The 19,887-nt window shown below is 40.1% G+C and overlaps 1 protein-coding gene across 2 annotated transcripts in view; it reads right to left on the bottom strand.

Annotated features, from left to right (window-relative positions):
• Positions 1 to 19,887, bottom strand: part of PTPRA (protein tyrosine phosphatase receptor type A) — a 159,682-nt gene that overhangs the window by 87,246 nt on the left and 52,549 nt on the right. For both annotated transcript variants that reach the window (XM_047771473.1, XM_047771472.1), the window contains exon 2: positions 17,102 to 17,179. In XM_047771473.1, coding sequence (XP_047627429.1) covers positions 17,102 to 17,128 — 27 coding nt within the window. In that variant the 5' untranslated portion in view covers positions 17,129 to 17,179. The remainder of the gene's footprint in view (positions 1 to 17,101; positions 17,180 to 19,887) is intronic.

The following is a 19,887-nucleotide window of genomic DNA, read 5'->3' as shown; positions in this document are numbered from 1 at the left end:
TGTATGCCTGAATCTAATACAACATTGTACATTAACTATACTTTGGCTAAAGAAGGGAATAAACTCTTAAGTAGAAATTGAGGAAAATTCCTTAACCTGATAAAACAGTTTCTTTAAAACAACAACAAAACTTTACAATTTTTTTTTTTTCTTTTTTAGAGCCACACCCGCAGCATATGAAGGTTCCCAGGCTAGGGGTCTAATCGGAGCTACAGCTGGCAGCCTATACCACAGTCACAGCAACATGGGATCTGAGCTGCATCTGCAACCTACACCACAGCTCACGGCAATGCCGGATCCTTAACCCACTGAGCGAAGCCAGGGATAAAACCTGCAACCTCATGGTTCCTAGTTGGATTTGTTTCCCCTGCGCCATGACGGAAACTCCACAATAATCATCTTCAATGGGGAAACATTGAAAGTATTCTTTACAATGAGAAATAAGACAAAGCAACCCACTATTACTTCTATTTAATAATGTATAAGCCTTTGCAATAAGAAAAAAAATCATAAATCATAAAAATCAGGCAAAATTACATATTTGCAGGAAGTATTATTTACACAGAAAATTCACAAGAACCTACTATCAAATTTTAGGGAGTTACCAAGGTGACTAGATATGGGTTTTTACACCCAGTAAAAATAGCCACTGATTTGCGCTTAAGAGAAGGTTTGTTGGTTAGGAAGGTTAAGAGAGATGAATCATGTATAAATGTTGATAAGAACATCTAAGAAGGATGGTATGTAAAAAAGATAAGAAAAGGTAATGGAACTGATAAAAGGTAATACGCTTTCATCTTCAAGATTTTCTGTGAAGTATCTAGCAAAATCAAAAGCTAAGAGAAGAGGAGTTCCAGTCATGGCTCAGTGGTAACAAACCAGACTAGTATCTATGAGGAGGCAGGTTTGATCCCTGCCCTCACTCAGTGGGTTAAGGACCTGGAGTTGCTCTATATACAGCTACTATTGAAAAACATGGGGGTTAAGAGAGCCAACTCTTCATGCAGTTGAAAATCTACATACAACTTACAGTTGGCCTTCCCTACATTTAGAATTCAACTGAGGGAGTTCCCATTGTGGCTCAGTGGTAATGAACCTGACCAGTATCCATGAGGATGCATATCTGATCCCTGGCCCTGCTCAGTGGGTTTAAGGATCTGGCATTGCCACAAGCTGTGGTGTAGGTCACACCACAGGTCAATGGCTTGGATCCAGCACAGCTGTGGCTGTGGCATAGGCCAGCAGCTGCAGCTCTGATTCAACCCCTAGTCTGGGAGCTTACATGTGCTGCAGTGCAGCCTAAAAAGAGAAGGAAAAAAAAAAAAAAAAGGAAAAAGCAGAATTCAACTAACTGTGGATAATGTAGTACTATTTACTACTGAAAAAAGTCCACACATAAGTGGACTTGCGCAGTTCAAACCCATGTTGTTCAAGAGCCAACTGCATTTTACCAGCATTAGATCTATATATTTCTAATGCAGGTAAAATCCAAATACTTTACTATTCCCAGAAAACACCACCTGCTTAATATCCCTTCAAAATTCCACATTTACTTTTTTCCTCTACTGCAGGCAAAGCAAACTATTTCAGTGCTGATTATCTTCTTTTAAAAAGTATAATTAACTTGGAGTTCCCGTCGTGGCGCAGTGGTTACTGAATCCGACTAGGAACCATGAGGTTGCGGGTTCAATCCCTGGCCTTGCTCAGTGGGTTAAGGATCCGGCATTGCCGTGAGCTGTGGTGTAGGTTGCAGACTCGGCTTGGATCCCGCATTGCTGTGGCTGTGGTGTAGGCTGGCGGCTACAGCTCCGATTTGACCCCTAGCCTGGGAATCTCCATATGCTGTGGGAGCAGCCCTAGAAAAGGCAAAAAGACCAAAAAAAAAAAAAGTATAATTAACTTTTTATGCGCATGTCGGTTGTTTGAAGCATTCATCAATCTCCTATCCAGCTGATGAGACAGAAAATTATCTAGAGGCCAATTTTACATATAATAACTTCATTTTTCAATTTACTTAATACCTTAATCTATTTCAATTTATTTAATACTTTAATCATTTAAATATAGTTGATTTACAATGTTGTGTTAATTTCTGCTGTACAACAAAGTGATTCAGTCATGCTTATATACATATTCACTTCCAAATAGGTTATCACAGAACATTCAGTAGATTTTTCCCATTGATTATCCATTCCATATACAGAAGTATGTCTTTTCCATTCCCAAACCCCAAGCCATCCCCCTCACCACTCAACCTTTCCCCTTTGGTAACAATACTTTGTTTTCAAAGTCTATGAGTCTGTTTTATAACTTTCACTGGTATCATTTTGAAAATTCCACACATATAGTAGTGATATCATATGGTATTTGTCTTTCTCTGACTTACTTCACTGAGCATGATAATCTCTAGATCCATCCATGTTGTTGCAAATGGCATTATTTTGTTCTTTTTGTGGCTGAGTAATATTCTATTGCATATATGTAGCACTTCTTTATCCATTCTTCCGTTGATGGACATTTAGGTTCCTTCCATGTCTTGGCTATTATAAATAGTGCTGCAATGAACATATATACCCAGGAGTAGGACTGCTGGATTCTATGTTAGTTCTATTTTTAGTTTTTTGAGGACGTGCCATACTGATTTCCATAGTGGTTGTACCAATTTACATTCCCACCAACAGTACAGGAGAGTTCCTGTTTCTCCTCACCCCTTCCAGCATTTACTTTTATTTATTTTTGGCCATGCCTGGAGCATGAAGACGTTCTAGGGCCAGGAATCAAACCCTCGCCATAGCAGTGACCCTGAGCCACTGCAGTGACACCACCACATCCTTAATCTGCTACTCCATGAGGGAACTCCTCCAGCATTTATTGATTGTAGACTTTTTGATGACAGGCATTCTAACTTACATGAGATTACACCTTATTGCAGTTCTGATTTGCATTTCTCTATTAGCATTGTTGAGTATTTTTTCATTACTTTTTGGCCATTTGTATGTCTACTTTAGAGAAGTGTCTATTTAGATCTGCATTTTTTTTAAATTGGGTTGTGTGTTTTTTTGATATTGAACTGCATGAGTGCTTTGTATATTTTGGAGATTAATCACTTGGTTGCTTCGTTTGTATTTTCTCCCATTCTGTGAGCTGTCTCTCTGTTTTCTTTCTTTCCTTTGCTATGCAAAAGCTTTTAAGTGTAATTCGGTCCCGTTTGTTTATTTTTGTTTTATTTTCATTACTCTAGGAGGTGGCTCCAAAAAAATATTGCTGCGATTTACATCAAGGAGGGTTGTGGCAGTGTTCTCCCTCTAAGAGTTTTATGGTGGTACGTATAATAATTTTAAACATTTATTAAAATTTGGCCTAAATCTGGCAGAAATTATGCTGTAAGTCACTGTATCTATTAGATATCAGCAGACACTAACTTTTGTGGCTGTAACACTGATCAATCCTGAATTCTTTTAACTGGAAGGACTGTTCATATATTCACTGTCTGCAAAGAAAGTTCCTGTTGAACTAAAAATGCAGTGCAGTGTGTACTCTACGAAAGAGTCCATGAGACAAGCATGGGGTTGGGGATAAGTTTAATTCTTTCACAAGGCCTGCAGAGAGTCTGGCAGTGATAAAAGCCTAGAAAATTCATGAAAGGCTCTTTTATAAGCAGAGTGAATGTGGAACACAAAAGCAGTCAGATGACCTACTTAAAGCTTTGCTTTTACTGATGAGAATTCATTCTCATTCCAGATTAGTCTCTTTCTAGAAAAAGAAAACCTTACATAATGGTTGAAAAATTAAGAAACAAGGAGTGTAATTAAGTACTAAGTTCCAATCTTTCCCTTCAAATAGCAGCTCAAGACCTAGGGTCTATGGCTAGAGACAGAATATACCTCATAAGACTCAGAGGTATGATCTTGTTTACCTCAGTGTAACAATCTGTTCTCTGAGTAGCTGTGAAGAAATTTAAATTCTATAATCCATCAGTCAGATCAGAAGTTTCACTAATAATATTATGAGAGAAAATAGTTTCTTAATCTCTCCTTGGAATTTATACAAAACAAATGGATGGTAAACCTATCTGGTAAGATAAGAATAGTCAAAGTTGCTTCAAAGCAGGGAAACACTCATTTGCTTAATGTTCAGATAAACTTCTTCTCTTGTGCCAGGTAGGGATGCAAAGGAGAGAGAAGCTCCTGCCATTGAGGAGCTCACATCTCAGGTGTATCTCACCCACCATTCTCATGTTATTCCAAACTTTTCTAGTCAATAAAATCCTTATCATCCAGAGGTAGATAAATATGGCTTTTCTTCATTTTAATTCATTTACTCTCTTTCCTTTAAATATAGAAGATGTAAAATTCTTATTCTTCTCTTCCATGATTAAATTCCCATTAAAAACATGATCTGATCTATTCTCATTTTGCTAAATCAGCAAGTGTACAATGCCTACTGTACATTTCCAAACAGTGCAAACACTTGTGAGGAATACAAAGAAACTTGACCTGGTCTCTCTCCTTGCGCTCCTTTCACTACTTTCCATTACAACTCCATACTTGTCCCCTCCTTCTCCTCTCTCTCCCTTCATTATGCTTTGAATGAAGATTTAGGTAATTGGTCCAAGATCACAGAGCTAGATCTAGTATTTGATTTGTCAAATCCCAATTCATTAACCTTTCTGAAGGGAAATTAAAGAAAAATTTCAGTGATGGGGCGTGGGGGTGGTGCTGTCTCCCAGGACTCATTATTATAATTCTAAATCAATCTCAACTCTCTTCCCACATCTCTTTTCTTCCCCACTTTGTTGTTGTTGCCACCCATTCTTTATACTGGCACTGCTGCTCTTTTAAAGCTTCTGCTCCCAGTGCTCTCACATCAGGCAGATCTCAGGTTAAACAAAACCTGCCCCAGTTAGTTATAATATATGGCCATTCTCACTCCCTCAGCAGTCTATTCATTGCTTTCAAAAAACTTAATTGCACATACATTTACCTGTCAATTATAATCAACAGTCTGTGCTCCATGTGAATCAAAGACCATGGCTACTCTGCTCACAGGACCTACCCAGTACCTGCCAAAGCTCCCCATATGTAACAGGTATTCCAGGTAGTGGAATGAAGTCAACCTGCCTCTCCTTAGAAGCAATTCAGTCCCTGAAAACAATTAAAATGATTCAATACCTCTAAGCAAGACCAGAAACAAATGTAAATCCCCTAGAAAATGATATCCTAGTTCCCATTATACCTACAATTTTCAAAATACAGTATCTGGTCCATGAGAAGATAACATGAAAATCAGTACAAAACAGACAAGAACAGAACCACAGCATTGAGAATTTCAGCCAAGAGTCAATAATATTTAAAAATGTAATGACAGAACTTAAAAAAAAAAAAAGAAATTCTAGAACTAAGAAAATACAATAGGAGTTCCTGTCGTGGCTCAGTGGTTAACGAATCTGACTAAGAACTATGAGGTTGTGGGTTTGATCCCTGGCCTTGCTCAGTAGGTTAAGGATCCGGCGTTGCCGTGATCAGTGGTGTAGGTCACAGATGTGGCTCGGATCCCGCGTTGCTGTGGCTCTGGTGTAGGCCAGCGGCTACAGATCCGATTGGACCCCTAGCCTGGGAACCTCCATATGCTGCTGGCGCAGCCCAAGAAAATGGCAAAAAGACAAAAAAAAAAAAAAACAATAGCTGAAACAAAGATCTCAAAACAAGTTTTTAAGAACAGAAAACATAACTGAAGAGAGATTCATGAAATGGAAGACAGGTCAAAATGAAGTATCCAGAATAAAGCAGAGGGTATCAAGAGGATAAAAAAACACAGGAGAGGATAAGAGGTACACAAGAATATGAGTGAGATGATCTAACTACATGAAATTTGAGTCCCAGATAAGAGGAGAGAGAGAAATGAGACAGAAGAGAGAAAGGGGACAGAGGAAATACTTGAAGAGACAAAGACTAAAAATTCTCCAAAACTGATAAAAGACATGAAGCCACAGATTTAAGCAGTTCCAAGAACTCCAAGCAGATAAATAAAAAAGAAAGATGTGTCTAGATACACCAAAGTAATAATTCTGAAAAACAAGGAATTTTCTTCTTTTTAAAAAATATAAGCATTCAGAAAGGGAAAAAAGACATTGTGGTAAACTGCAAAGATGGCTACAAACATTCCTCCTGTTTCTGTACATATACATTTTATAATGAGACTTTGGTACTCCTCCTACCAAAAGGTGAAATTTATTTCCCCATCTCTTAAATCTGGGCTGGTCTTGTGACTTGCTTGAACCACTACAGTGCACCAGAAGTGATGGCATAACTTCCAAGTTGAGACCTGAAGAGTCCTTACAGCTTCCATTTTGCTCTCTGGGAACACTGCTACCATAATGTGAAGCAACCCTTGCTGACCTCTTTACATAGAGTGCTCCACCAGAAAGGCAACGCCAGACATGCGCTTGAGACAATCTCAGTCCCAGACCAACTAACTAGCTAACTAAAGCTGCACACAAATGACTCCAGTCAAGACCAAAACAGCAAACCCAGCACAGACTGCTAATTCACAGGAGAGTAAATTACAGGTCTTCCCCAGCTTACAGTGGGGTTATACCCAGATTTATAAGTTGAAAAAGCCCAAGTCAAAAATGTATTTGAGGGGAGTTCCCGTCGTGGCGCAGTGGTTAACGAATCCGACTAGGAACCATAAGGTTGCGGGTTTGGTCCCTGCCCTTGCTCAGTGGGTTAACGATCCGGCGTTGCCATGAGCTGTGGTGTAGGTGGCAGACGCGGCTCGGATCCCGCGTTGCTGTGGCTCTGGTGTAGGCAGGTGGCTACAGCTCCGATTCAACCCCTAGCCTGGGAATCTCCATATGCCGTGGGAGCGGCCCAAGAAATAGCAACAACAACAACAACAACAACAACAAAGACAAAAAAAAGACCAAAAAAAAAATGTATTTGAGGAGTTCCTGTCAAGGCACAGTAGAAATGAAGCCGACTAGTATCCCTGGCTTTGTTCAGTGGATCGGGGATCCTGTGTTGCTGTGGCTGTGGTGTAGGCCAGCAAATGTAGCTCCGATTCAACCCCTAGCCTGGGAACTTCCATAGGCTGAGGGTTCAGCCCTAAAAAAGAAAAAGAAAAGGCATTTGATAATCATTAATAGCTCAGTTTAGCCTACCTTAAACATACTCAAAATACTTACATTAGCGTATAGTGGAGAAAATTTTATAATAGTGTTGAATACTTCATGTAATTTACTGAATACTGTATTGAAAAACAAAATGACTATATGAACAGAATGTATAAATGTTAGCAGTTGTTTACCCTTGTGATTGTGCGCTGACTTGGGATCTGGGGCTCAATGCTACTCTCCCAGAGAGTATTGTACACATATCATTAGCCCAAAGAGAAAAAAATCAAAATTCAAAATTTGAAGTATGGTTTCTATTGAATGTAAATTGCTTTCACACCATCATAAAATCAAAAAATCTTTTTTTTTGTCTTTTTTTGCTATTTCTTTGGGCCGCTCCCGCGGCATATGGAGGTTCCCAGGCTAGGGGTCAAATCGGAGCTGTAGCCACTGGCCTACGCCAGAGCCACAGCAACGCAGGATCCAAGCCACGTCTGCAACCTACACCACAGCTCACGGCAACGCCGGATCGTTAACCCACTGAGCAGGGGCAGGGACCGAACCCGCAACCTCATGGTTCCTAGTCGGATTCGTTAACCACTGCGCCACGACGGGAACTCCCAAAAAATCTTAAATCAAACCACTGTAAGCTGGGGATTGTTTGTAGATGGTTGTTGCTTTACTAAGTTTGGGGATCTTAGGGTTTGCAGCAATAGAAAATAGAGATACTTTCTTCAAGAAAAAAGCAGTTAGAAGTTCCCCTTGTAGCTCAGCAGTAACGAATCTAATTAGTATCTGTGAGGATGCAGGTTCATTCCCTAACCCCACTCATTGGGTTAAGGATCTGGCATTGCCATGAGCTGCAGTGTAGGTCGCAGATGAGGCTCAGATCTGGCATTACTGTGGCTATGGCTTAGGTTGACAGCTGCAGCTCCAACTGGACTCTAGCCTGGGAACTTTCATATGCTGTGGGTGCAGCTCTAAAAAAATTTTTTTTTAAATTAAAAATAGACTAAATAGCTGATGATAGTATTTATATATTATTGACTTTATATCTCAGTATTTAAGTTACAAGGTATCAAGGAAAAAGATAAACAGCATCTAAGGCTTTGCATCCTCCTCTGGGAAAGGGATAGTGAGGTTTTCATTGTATGCAGGGGAGTTGTTATCATGTTAGATGGAAGCACACCTTACTGTTGTTTTGAAGATTAAATATATGTTAAGATGTGTGTGGGTGCCAAGTTAGCAAGGGACAGACTTGTGATGGTTAATTTTATGTGTCAACTTGGCTCGACCACAGTCCCCAGATATTTGGTCAAACACTGGTCTGCTCTTTCTGTGCAGGTGTTTTTAGATGAGATTTACATGAGCCTCCAGCCTGTTGCCCAACCCCTCATCAGATTTTGAACCTGCCAAGTTGCCACTACTGGGTGAGCCATTTCCTTAAAAAAAATATTTTTATGTATACATGCACACACAACCTACTGGTTCTGTTTCTTTGGAGAATCCTGACTACTACAGACAGAAGACAGAAGACACAGAATGGTATCTTCGAAGGGCAAAAATAATTGCCAACTTAGAATTCTATACCCACCAAAAATCTTTAAAGAGGGAATTCCCGTCATGGTACAGTGGTTAACGAATCCGACTAGGAACCATGAGGTTGAGGGTTTGATCCCTGCCCTTGCTCAGTGGGTTAAGGATCCGGTGTTGCCGTGATCAGTGGTGTAGGTCGCAGACGTGGCTCGGATCCCGCGTTGCTGTGGCTCTGGTGTAGGCCGATGGCTACAGCTCCGATTCGACCCCTAGCCTGGGAACCTCCATATGCCTCGGGAGCGGCCCAAAAAATGGCAAAAAAAAAAAAAATCTTTAAAGAGTCTTGGGGTAAAATTTAAAAATCTTAAGACTAAGAAAAGCAAACAAAATTCATCACTGGTAAAACTACAGTAAGAAATTACTGGAGTTCCCGTCGTGGCTCAGTGGTTAACGAATCTGACTAGGAACCATGAGGTCGCAGGTTCGATCCCCGATCTTGCTCAGTGGTTTAAGGATCCAGCGTTGCCATGAGCTGTGATGTAGGTCTCAGACATAGGCTCGGATCCCATGTTGTTGTGGCTCTGGTGTAGGCTGGCAGCTACAGCTCCGATTCGACTCCTAGCCTGGGAACCTCCATATGCCTCAGGAGCAACCCTGGAAAAGGCAAAAAGATGGAGAAAAAAAAAAAGAAATTACTAAAGGATATTCTTCAGGCGGGAGGAAAATAATCTCAAAAAGATTCAAAGAGAGTGAAGCAAAATGAAAACAGTAACATGTTGGTAGCTCCAAATATATGCCAACCATATAAAACAATAATGTTTTTTGGAGTTTAAAACATATATGACTAAAATATACAACAAAAACAGGTACACATGAGGAGGGAGATTAAAGAAATCAAGCATTCAAAGATCTTTGTATTGTTTAAGAACCAATGTACCTAATACTGTTAACATTAATCTGATAGTTTAGGTTGCCTGTTGTGTTCTCTAGAGCAACTACTAAACAATGTAGAGTCTATAACTCCAAAGATAAGAGAGGAAAAAAACACTGCAGTAGTAAAGAAGCCAATCAACCCAAAAAAGAAAGAAAGGAGAGAAAAAAGGAGCCTAGAACAGATGGGTCTAAATAGAAGCAAGGAGTTAAAATGGCAGATATACTAATAATTCAATAAATAATAATAATTTAATAAGAAATAATAAATTCAAATATATTAATTATATTTAATTAAACATTAGATGAGCTAAATGTTCCAATTAAAATATGAAAATTATAAGACCTAATCAGAAGAAATCCAACTAAGAAATATTTTTAAAAGATATAGAAGAGTTAGAACTAAAAGAACAGAATAAAATAAACCATGAAATTAACAGGATAATGCTGATATTAATATCTGATAAAGCAAACACACACAAAGTAATTGGAAAGATCTTGAAATTCTAACCAAAAAAATGCAGCATGTGTTATAATTATACTACAACACAATACGACTTACTTCAGAAATTTAACAACAGTCTATTATTAGGAAATATGTTAATAAAAATCCTCAAAAAAATTCAATATATCAAAGCCACATGATTACATTGATGACTGCAGAAAATCTGCTTGTAAAACTCTGGTTTTTCAAAAATGCATTCATTAGACAAAAACATTTACTGAGCACTCATTTTATGCTAGGTCTTATTCCTTGTAAAAAATCAAATAGTAATAAGCAAAATCTAACTGAAGCATGACTTGCCTTCATGAAACTTACAGTTTAGAAGCAAAAAAATAACATTAAACAACTCACTTCATGGATTAATGTGAGGAGAATGACAGGTCTCTAAGAACCTATATGAAGAAAGTCTGACCTAGTCAGGGAGCTTGGAGAACTCTACCTCCTGAATTAGGATGTTAGGCATGAATAGGAGTTACACAGGCAAGGAGGAGAGGGAATTTTATTCTAGCCGATGGTCTCCGAAACGGTGGGAACAAGGCTTGAAAGCAGCCATTGTGTTTGGAGCACAAAGAGCAGGGAAGATGATGGTACCAGAGAAGGCTGGAGATGTATGCAGGTCAGGAGCACACAAGGGGGATTCTTCTTTGTCCTAAGAGCATTAAGAAGCCTTTGAAGAGTAGAAGCATGACTTGTACTTCTGCTAGAGGGGACTTACCTAACAGGCATTTTAGAATGAACATTCTGACTGGGTTCAGAAGACAGAGTATACAATGCAGGTAGCCCAGCCAGGAGATTAGCCTACTGGCAAAGATGTAAAAGTATTTTGGGTAGGGAGTATTTGGGAGGCAAACTGCACAGGACTTGATAGTGGACTTGCTCTTCAGCCGAGGGAGAGGAAGATGGGAAGTGCTACTCCTCTTGGCTTTCTGGTTTACATAGCTTGTGCCATTTGATGTGTTAGGAAATGAAGGAAAAGAATCACATCTGTGAGTCAAAGTTCTCAGGAATCCTTAGAAACCAGAAACAAAATAATCTACCAACTGAGAAAATTATCTCAAAATAATGGCCAAAAACACACCAAAAAGCAAAGCACCAAAAAAATGTATCACTAAACCAGGACAAGAGAGGCAGGCTGGCTATAACATAATGATTCAGTAAGCTACAACAGGGGCTGGCACACAGCCTCTGTTGCAACTACTCAAATCTGCTGCTGTATCATAAAGCAGCCATGAACAATATGTAAATAAATCAGCACAACTGCATTCCAAAAAGAAACTTTATTTATGAACACTGAAATTTAAACTTCATGTAATTTATAAAATTTCACCTAATATTATTCTCTTTTTGAGTCTTTTTTCCAACCACTTAAAAATGTAAAACTCATTTTGAGCTCAAATGTCATACCAAAAAAGGCAGTAGGCTGAATATGGGAGAGAGCCATAGGTTGCTGACCTTCTAGAAGTTCCAGTTAATGGGGTGAGAAAACAAAAGGAGACATCATTATTGAGGACCCCCTCACCCAGACTTATTTGCAGATGCAAGACTATGTACTTAGGGGGAAAAGGTACAGAGGTGAAAAGCTACTGTTTTTAATTGAAAACTGAAACATGGACTTTCAGGTCAGGACAAGATGGAATAAGCATATTTCACTCTATTCCCCCAAAATTACAAAACAAACAAACAAAAAAAACAAAACCAAAAAAACCCCACAAAATTCATGAGCAACTGACAGAAGATTCTGAAAAGGAGAAAAAAGAAAGTAGACTGGCTAGCAACCATGGGACACAGAACTGCCCTAACAGGAAGTTTTCTTCTTTTTTTGTCTTTTTAGGGCCACATATGCAGGTTCCCAGGCTAGGAGTCGAATTGGAGCTATTGATGCTGGCCTACACTACAGCCACAGCAACACCAGATCCGAGTTGCATCTGTGACCTACATACACCACAGCTCACGGCGAGGCTGGATCCTTAACCCACTGAGCAAGGCCAGAGATCGAACCTGCAACCTCATGGATGCTAGTCGGATTCGTTTCTGTTGAGCCACGATGGGAACTCCCTAACAGGAAGTTTTCGATTTTTTGTTTGGTTTGGTTTGGTCTGACTTCTAATAAGTCTTACCCTAAGCTCTGGAGAGGCAACCTGAAAACACCGATGTGCACAAACTAAAAAGCAGCAAGAAAAGCCTGCTTTCTCTAGACTCAGGACCAGGAAAAGGGCAGCACAGCAGAAAGAAACATTTTGACCATACCTGTGCTACTCCAGGCAAACAACAACATAAAGTGGCACCCCTCCTTCTCCTCACCAGGCAGTGTTTCCCAACTCTGCCCTGTAATGAGGCAGCACCTCCCTCCACCCCCACCAGCCTGCAGCTTCAGAGAGTGTGGGTGGAGCACTGTTTTCATTTCCACCCTAGAATAACAAGGTGGAGCTCCAACTTTAACCCAACTAGAGAATGGGGAGGTAGGGTAGATCATGATGAGGAGGGAGCTAGAAAAAGAATCCTCTGAATATCAGTATAAAATCCTAGACTATCTCTAAGTGACCCACTGTGTAAAAGTGACCAGAAACAACAGCAAAGGGTTTCACACTAATCACTGGTTTGAATAATGCCCAAAGTTCCAGGTTGGTCTTGGTAGCATATACACAGGGCAAACCAGAATGGCATAGTAAGATTTTGAAAACTAAGCTGACTTTTGAACCAGAGCCAACGAATGTGGGCCAGGGTACATACTCTAAACCTAAACAGGTTGACTACCTGTTTAATAAAAAGATTTAAGTAAGAACCAGAATATTCAAAATGTCTAGGATGCAATCCAAAATTACCTGTCACACAAGGAACCATGAAAATCTCAACTTGAATGAAAAAAAGGCAATTAGCATATGTCAACATCAAGAAAATACATGTGATTAAATTATCTGAAAATGATTTTAAAGCACCTATCTTAAAGTTCTCCAAAAAGAAACTGTAAACTCTCAACAAACAGAAGATATAGGGTACCAAATGGAAATTTTAGAACTATAAAAAGCACAATAAGTGAAACTGAAAACAAACAAACAAAAAATGCAAAACATTAGATGGGCTCAACAGCAGACTGGAAATGACAGAGGATACGTAGCATCACTAAACTTAAAAACAAATCAATAGAAAATGTTCAGTATGGGGAGCTCCCATTGTGTCTTAGGGGTAACGAACCCGACTGGTATCCTTGAGGATGCGGGTTCCATCCCTGGCCTCACTCAGTGGGTTAAGGACCCAGCGTTGCCCTGAGCTGTGGTGTAGGTCCCAGATGCAGCTTGGATCCCATGCTGTTGTGGCTGTGGTGTAGGCTGGCAGCTACAGCTCTGATTGCACCCCTAGCCAGGGAACTTCAATAATCGATGGGTGCAGCCCTTAAAAAAGACCAAAAAAAAAAAAAAATCCAATCTGGGAGTTCCCATTGTGGCTCAGTGGAAACAAACCCTACTAGTATCCATTAGGATGCAGGGTCAATCCCTGGTCTTACTCAGTGGGTTAGGATCCAGCGTTGCTGTGGCTGTGGTGTAGGCTGGCAGCTGTAGCTCCATTTGGACCCCTGGCCTGGGAACTTCTATATGATGTAGGTGTGGCCCTAAAACAAAAGAAAATGTCCAATCTGTACAACTGAGAGAAAAGAGATTAAAAAGAAATGAAAAAAGCTTCAGAGTCCTGTGGGACAATAATAAAGATCTAACATTTGTGCCACTAGAGTCCCCAAACATGAGAGGAAAAAGAATGCAGAAATAAAAAAATTATTTAAAAAATAATGGCTGATGGAGTTCCTGTTGTGGCTCAGTAGTTTACAAACCTGACTAGCATCCATGAAGATGCGGGTTTGATCCCTGGCCTCACTCAGTGGGTTAAGGATCTGGCATTGCCATGAGCTGTGGTGTACATACACCACAGACGCAGTTCAGATCCCACGTTGCTGTGGCTGTGGTGTAGGCTGGCAGCTACAGCTCTGATTAGACCCCTAGCCTGGGAACCTCCCATATGCCGCTGGTGCGGCCCTAAAAGACAAAAAGATCAATGAATGAATGAATGAACGAATGAATGAATAAATGAATAAATAAAGGCTGAAAACTTCCAAAATGTAATTAAGGATAAAAACATTCAAACTGCTGAAAACTAAAGCCAAAAGTCCTGAAAAGCAGTTAGAGAAAAATGATACACTACTTCTTCTTTTTTTTTTTTTGTCTTTTTGGTTGTTGTTGTTGTTGTTGTTGCTATTTCTTGGGCTGCTCCCGCGGCATATGGAGGTTCCCAGGCTAGGGGTTGAATCAGAGCTGTAGCCACCAGCCCACGCCAGAGCCACAGCAACGCGGGATCCAAGCCACGTCTGCAACCTACACCACAGCTCACGGCAACGCTGGATCGTTAACCCACTAAGCAAGGGCAGGGACCGAACCCGCAACCTCGTGGTTCCTAGTTGGATTCGTTAACCACTGTGCCACGACGGGAACTCCGATACACTACTTCTAAAAGAACCACAATTTGAAGGACACCCTATTTTTCCATTAGGAACCATGGGAGCCATAAGCAAGTATACAATATTTTTCAAATGCTTAAATAAATGATCAAGCCAAAATATTACTTAGAGTAAAAATAGCATTGTCAGGAATGGAGGTAAAATAAAGACACTGGAAGATGAGGAAATAACGTGTCAAAGCTCCCTTGTGGTGACGCATGTTAAGGATTTAGAATTGTCACTGCAGTTGCTTGGGTCACTGATATGGTGTAAGTTCGATCCCTGACCCAGGAATTTCCACATGCTGTAGGTGTGTCCAAAAAAAAAAAAAAAAAAAGAAAAGAAAATAATGCATTATCAACAAAATAACCCTGAAAGAATGGCTAAAGGAATTTCTTAGATAGGAAGTAAACGATAACAGAAGGAAACCTCCAAACATCAGGAATAACAAGCAGCAGAAAGAGTCCCTGCACATGTATATGCTATACATGTACTGAATATATACATATACACTAACTAAGCAATTCTTCTCTTCCTGACTTTGTTTTCTGTCTCTCTGCCACCCTGCAGCATATGGAGTTCCGGGCCAGGAATCAGATCCAGCAACACTACATCTTAGGCGTATCTGACCTTATGCTACAGCCTGCAGCAATACCGGATCCTTAACCCACTGAATGAGGCCAGAGATTGAACTTGCATCCTCATGGACGCTGGTCTGGTTCTTAACCCACTGAGCCACAATGGGAACTCCTGCATAGTTTTTTTTTATTGTGATTGTTCTAGGGATTAAAATAGGGATTATCACAGTCTACTAATAATCAACCTTTTACTACTTTAAGTGGAAAGTAGAAACCTTACTATCTTTAAGGTCCTTTTATCTTACCCCTTTACGATATACTTGTCTTAAGTATTTTCTCCGTGCACGTTGAGAGCCACAAGGCACTATTATAATTTTTAATTTTGCCCATCAAATGTACTTTTAAAAAACTCAAGGAGTTTCTGTTGTGTCACAATGGGATAGGTGACATCTTTGCAGCACCAGGATGCAGGTTCAATCCCTGGCTTGGACAGTGGATTAAAGGATCTGGTGTTGCCACAGCTGTTGCGTAGGCTGCCACTGTGGCTTGGATCTGATTCCTGGCCTGGAACTACATATGCCTTTACTTTCTTTCTTTTTTTAAATTTTATGGCTGCAACTGTGGCATATGGAAGTTCCCTGGCCAAGGACTTAATCTGCCTGGGATCCTAGCCACGACTGCCCCAACAGTGGATCCTTTAACCCACTATGCCAGGCCGGGGATCAACCCCACACCTCTACAGTGACCTGAGCCACTGTAACTGGATTCTTAAACCCACCATTCCACAGTGGGAATACCTGTAAAACCTTTTCTTTTTCTTTTTTGTCTTTTTAGGGCCACACCCACAGCATATGGAGGTTCTCAGACCAGGGGTTGAAATGGAGCTGCAGTCGCCAGCTTATGCCGCAGCCACAGCAACTGGATTCAAGCTGCATCTTCGACCACACCACAGCTCATGGCAACGCCTGATCCTTAACCCACTGAGCAAGGCCAGGGATCAAACCCTCATCCTCATGGATACCAGTTGGGTTCGTTACCACTGAGCCATGACAGGAACTCCTCTAAAACCTTTTCAATGCTGCTCTCTCATACTTCCTCCTTCTGCCAGAGGAACCACTAGTCTGACTTCTATCATCATAGCTTCTGGCAACTGAACTACATCCACTATTTTTTGTGACTGATTTCTTTCACTCAAACTTATACTTGTGAGATTCACCCATGTTCCTGTGCAGTAGTTCATTCTTTCTACTGTCGAGTAGAATTCCACTGTATGAATATATCACTGGTTATTTATCTTTTCACCTGTTTTTACATTTGATATTTGACTGTTTCCCCTTTTTTCCTGCTACTAGAAAAAGCTACAGTGAATATTCACATGCAAGTCTTTATGTAGACATATGTTTTCATTTCTCAAAGGTAAATACCCAGGAGTGGAATTTCTCGGTTATTAGACAGATGTATGTTTAGCTTTGTAGAAAATATTCAAAAGTTTTCTGAAGCTGTAGTGCTGGTTTACACTGCCACTTAAAACTCAGAGCAATGGGAAAGTTGAATGATGAAAACCGCTTTTTCCTTAATAATGCAAGTTGTTGCTTAATGCTACACAGACTGAGTACTGTATGTTCTGAATCTCTCAGTGCAACAGGCCTTCAACAAGGATCCATAGCAGGATCACCCATGTTCTACACACAGAAACTTTAATTCAACAAGGGCAGGACAGCAGGGCACAGCTCTGGCCTTTTATATCTTAAAGCTCTTTAAGTGATTCTGATTCATGACCAGGTTGAGAATCATTATCTTAAATGATAATTATAACATTTTTAATCATAAAAAATGAACTACTCTTATAGCTTGGAGATAAAATGGAGAAGGAGAGAAGACGACTTTAGCTGTACTGTGTGAGGACACTAACTTGGGTGACAGTCTCCTTGCAGCTCAGGTTTTATTTCTCTTACCTTAGTTATTTGAACTGCATCATCCATCTCCACTCATTGGAATTCATAAATAACTTTTTTCAGTTCCGCCACCTGCAACTAAAGAAAGAAAACCTTTAGAAAGATGAAACAGTCCTATTTAAATACCACTGGTTATTCTGGGGGAGAGGAGTACACTCTAATAAGATGTCCTTCCTGTGAAGGCAGGATGGAGCACTTCTCCCTAATCCCCAAACCTGAACTATACCACTACAGGGTTGTTAAGTACCATAAGGCTCCCCCCAGGTGACATGTGACAATGTATGAAGACAGTTTTGACTGTCTAACAAAGCTCAGGACAGCCCCTTCCATAACAAAGAATTATCCACAAAGGCCAAGACTGAAAACCCCTACATTGGTCAAAGACCCATCTTTAGCTCCAAGCTCTGCAACCCATTAGCTAAGAGACCCAGGCCAAATCTATCAATCAGTTTTCTCTGCTGGAAAAAGACTAGAGTCTGAATTTAATGTTCTAAATCTTAAAATACTAAAATAATCACATTTACTTTGAAATAATACCGAACATATAAGTACATGCAATGAGCCAGAGATCATACTAAGTGTTTTAATGTGTTCTACCTCATTTAAGCCTCAACATCCCTATAAGGCAGATGCTACCATTATCCTTGTTATTCAGATGAATAAACAGATGCAGAGACTTGTCCCAGGTCACAAAGAGGTAAGTAGCAGAGCCAGGTTTTGAACCTGATCAATCTGATTCTGGAGACCTCATTATCATTATCATCTTCATTCCTTTGGACTAAGTTAACCAAATCCTTCAATTCACAATCCGTTAAAGACCATAAAGGATGCAGTCAAGAAACAAAGGGACTTCATTTTTCAGTTACACATCAGCCAAAATTAAGAAAACAAGATCCAAAGCTGTTGAGGATCCGATGGTACAGGCTGCTTATAACTTCCACTGACACTGTAGATTTCAACATGCCTTCATGAACATGCCCTTGCCTTAAGAATGTTCATACTCAACACACACACACACACTCACACACAGAAAAGAAAAGAAATGTTTAGAGTCTTCAATCTACTTCGGGGAGCCTATTCAAAGAAAACAATTCTAAACACAATAAAAAAAAAAAAACCTTCACAGAAAGATATTCATTGCTGTACTTTTACTAATACAGAAAATTTAGAAACCTAGGGAATGGATACATAAAGTAAGCACATGTGAGAACATTACCTATCGATCTAAAAAGTTTAGAAGATTACAAAATAACCCACTTATGTTACACATGAAAATTGAGAATCAATTTTTATACCTTTTTTGTGTTAAAACATATATAACAAAAATTTTTTAATTTTTATTTTACCTTAACCATTTTTAAACGCACAGTTCAGTGGTATTAACTATATTCACATTGTTATGCCGCCACGACTATCCATCTCCAAAATTCTTTTCATCTTGTAAAACTGAAATTCCATATCTTTAAACAATAACTCCCCAAGCTTCCCTCCCTCAAAGTCCCTGGCAACCACCATTCTTTTGTTTCTGTGATTCTGACCAGTCCACATACCTCATATAAGTGGAATCATACAATATCTGTTACTAGCTTATTTCACTTCACATAATGCCCTCAAGGCTCATCCATGCTGAAGCATACTGCAGAATCTCCCAAGGCTCAGTGTTACCCCACTGTGTGTGTATACCACATTTTGCTTAGTTATGCATCTGCTGATGGATTCTTGGGTTGTTCCCACATTTTAGCTACTGTGAATAATGCTGCTAATGAACACTGGCGTACAAAAATCTCTTTAAGATGCCTTCAATTCTTTTGGGCATATATTAGAAGCAGAACTGCAGGTCATACAGTAATTTTATGTTTAATTTTTTTGAAGAAACTCCATACTGTTTTCCACAGCTGCTATATCACTTTACATTCCCACCAACAGCGTACAGAGTTCAAAATTTCCTGACACCTTCACCAACATATGTCTTCTAATTTGTTTTGTTTGATGGTAGCCATCCTAATGGATGTGATAACATTTTGTGTCCTGGCAGACACAAAGACAGACTGCTCAGATCCCCCTTCAATAAGGGACTTGATGTCTAGTTGCAAAAAGTGTGGTCAGCTGACAGCTCCTGGCTATTAAACTCTTTAGAATCCACCTTCAAAGAGAGGGCATCCTTTCCTCAAGACTGCCCCCAGCCAATGACTGGGCAAGGTATGGTACAAAGAAGAGGCCCTTTCTGACCAGTGAGATATTCCTCTATCAGGCAACCTGGGCTGGCAGAAATTTTGTCAGGTGAATCTGATGGCTTTCCATGCCCAACCTAATCCTTTCTCCCTACTCATCTCAATCTGATTCCTGGAGAACCCAACTGCACATATTAAGTGTACTACTTACACTGATAGAGGAACAAAAACCATTGGGGAAAAATAAGACTCCCCATAAACAAAACGTTGACAATGGTGGGAACTATGAACTATCCGAGTACTCTTTAATCATATATTACTTGTGCATAATAAAAAACATTAAAAGAAGACTGTGGAGGAGTTCCCGTCATGGAGCAGAGGAAACAAATCTGACTAGGAACCATGGGGTTGAGGGTTTGATACCTGGCCTTGCTCAGCAGGTTAAGGATCCAGCGTTGCCATGAGCTGTGGTGTAGGTCGCAGATGTGGCTCAGATCTGATGTCGCTGTGGCTGTGGTGTAGGCAGGCAGCTGTAGCTCCGACTGGACCCCTAGCTTGGGAACCTCCGTATGCCACAGGTGTGGCCCTAAAAAGCAAAACCAAAAAACAAACAAA

Source organism: Phacochoerus africanus, chromosome 3 (assembly GCF_016906955.1).
Source record: "Phacochoerus africanus isolate WHEZ1 chromosome 3, ROS_Pafr_v1, whole genome shotgun sequence".
Classification (NCBI taxonomy): domain Eukaryota; kingdom Metazoa; phylum Chordata; class Mammalia; order Artiodactyla; family Suidae; genus Phacochoerus; species Phacochoerus africanus.
The sequence above is the reverse complement of the archived record's forward strand: the minus strand, read 5'-3'. Positions and strand labels throughout refer to the sequence as shown.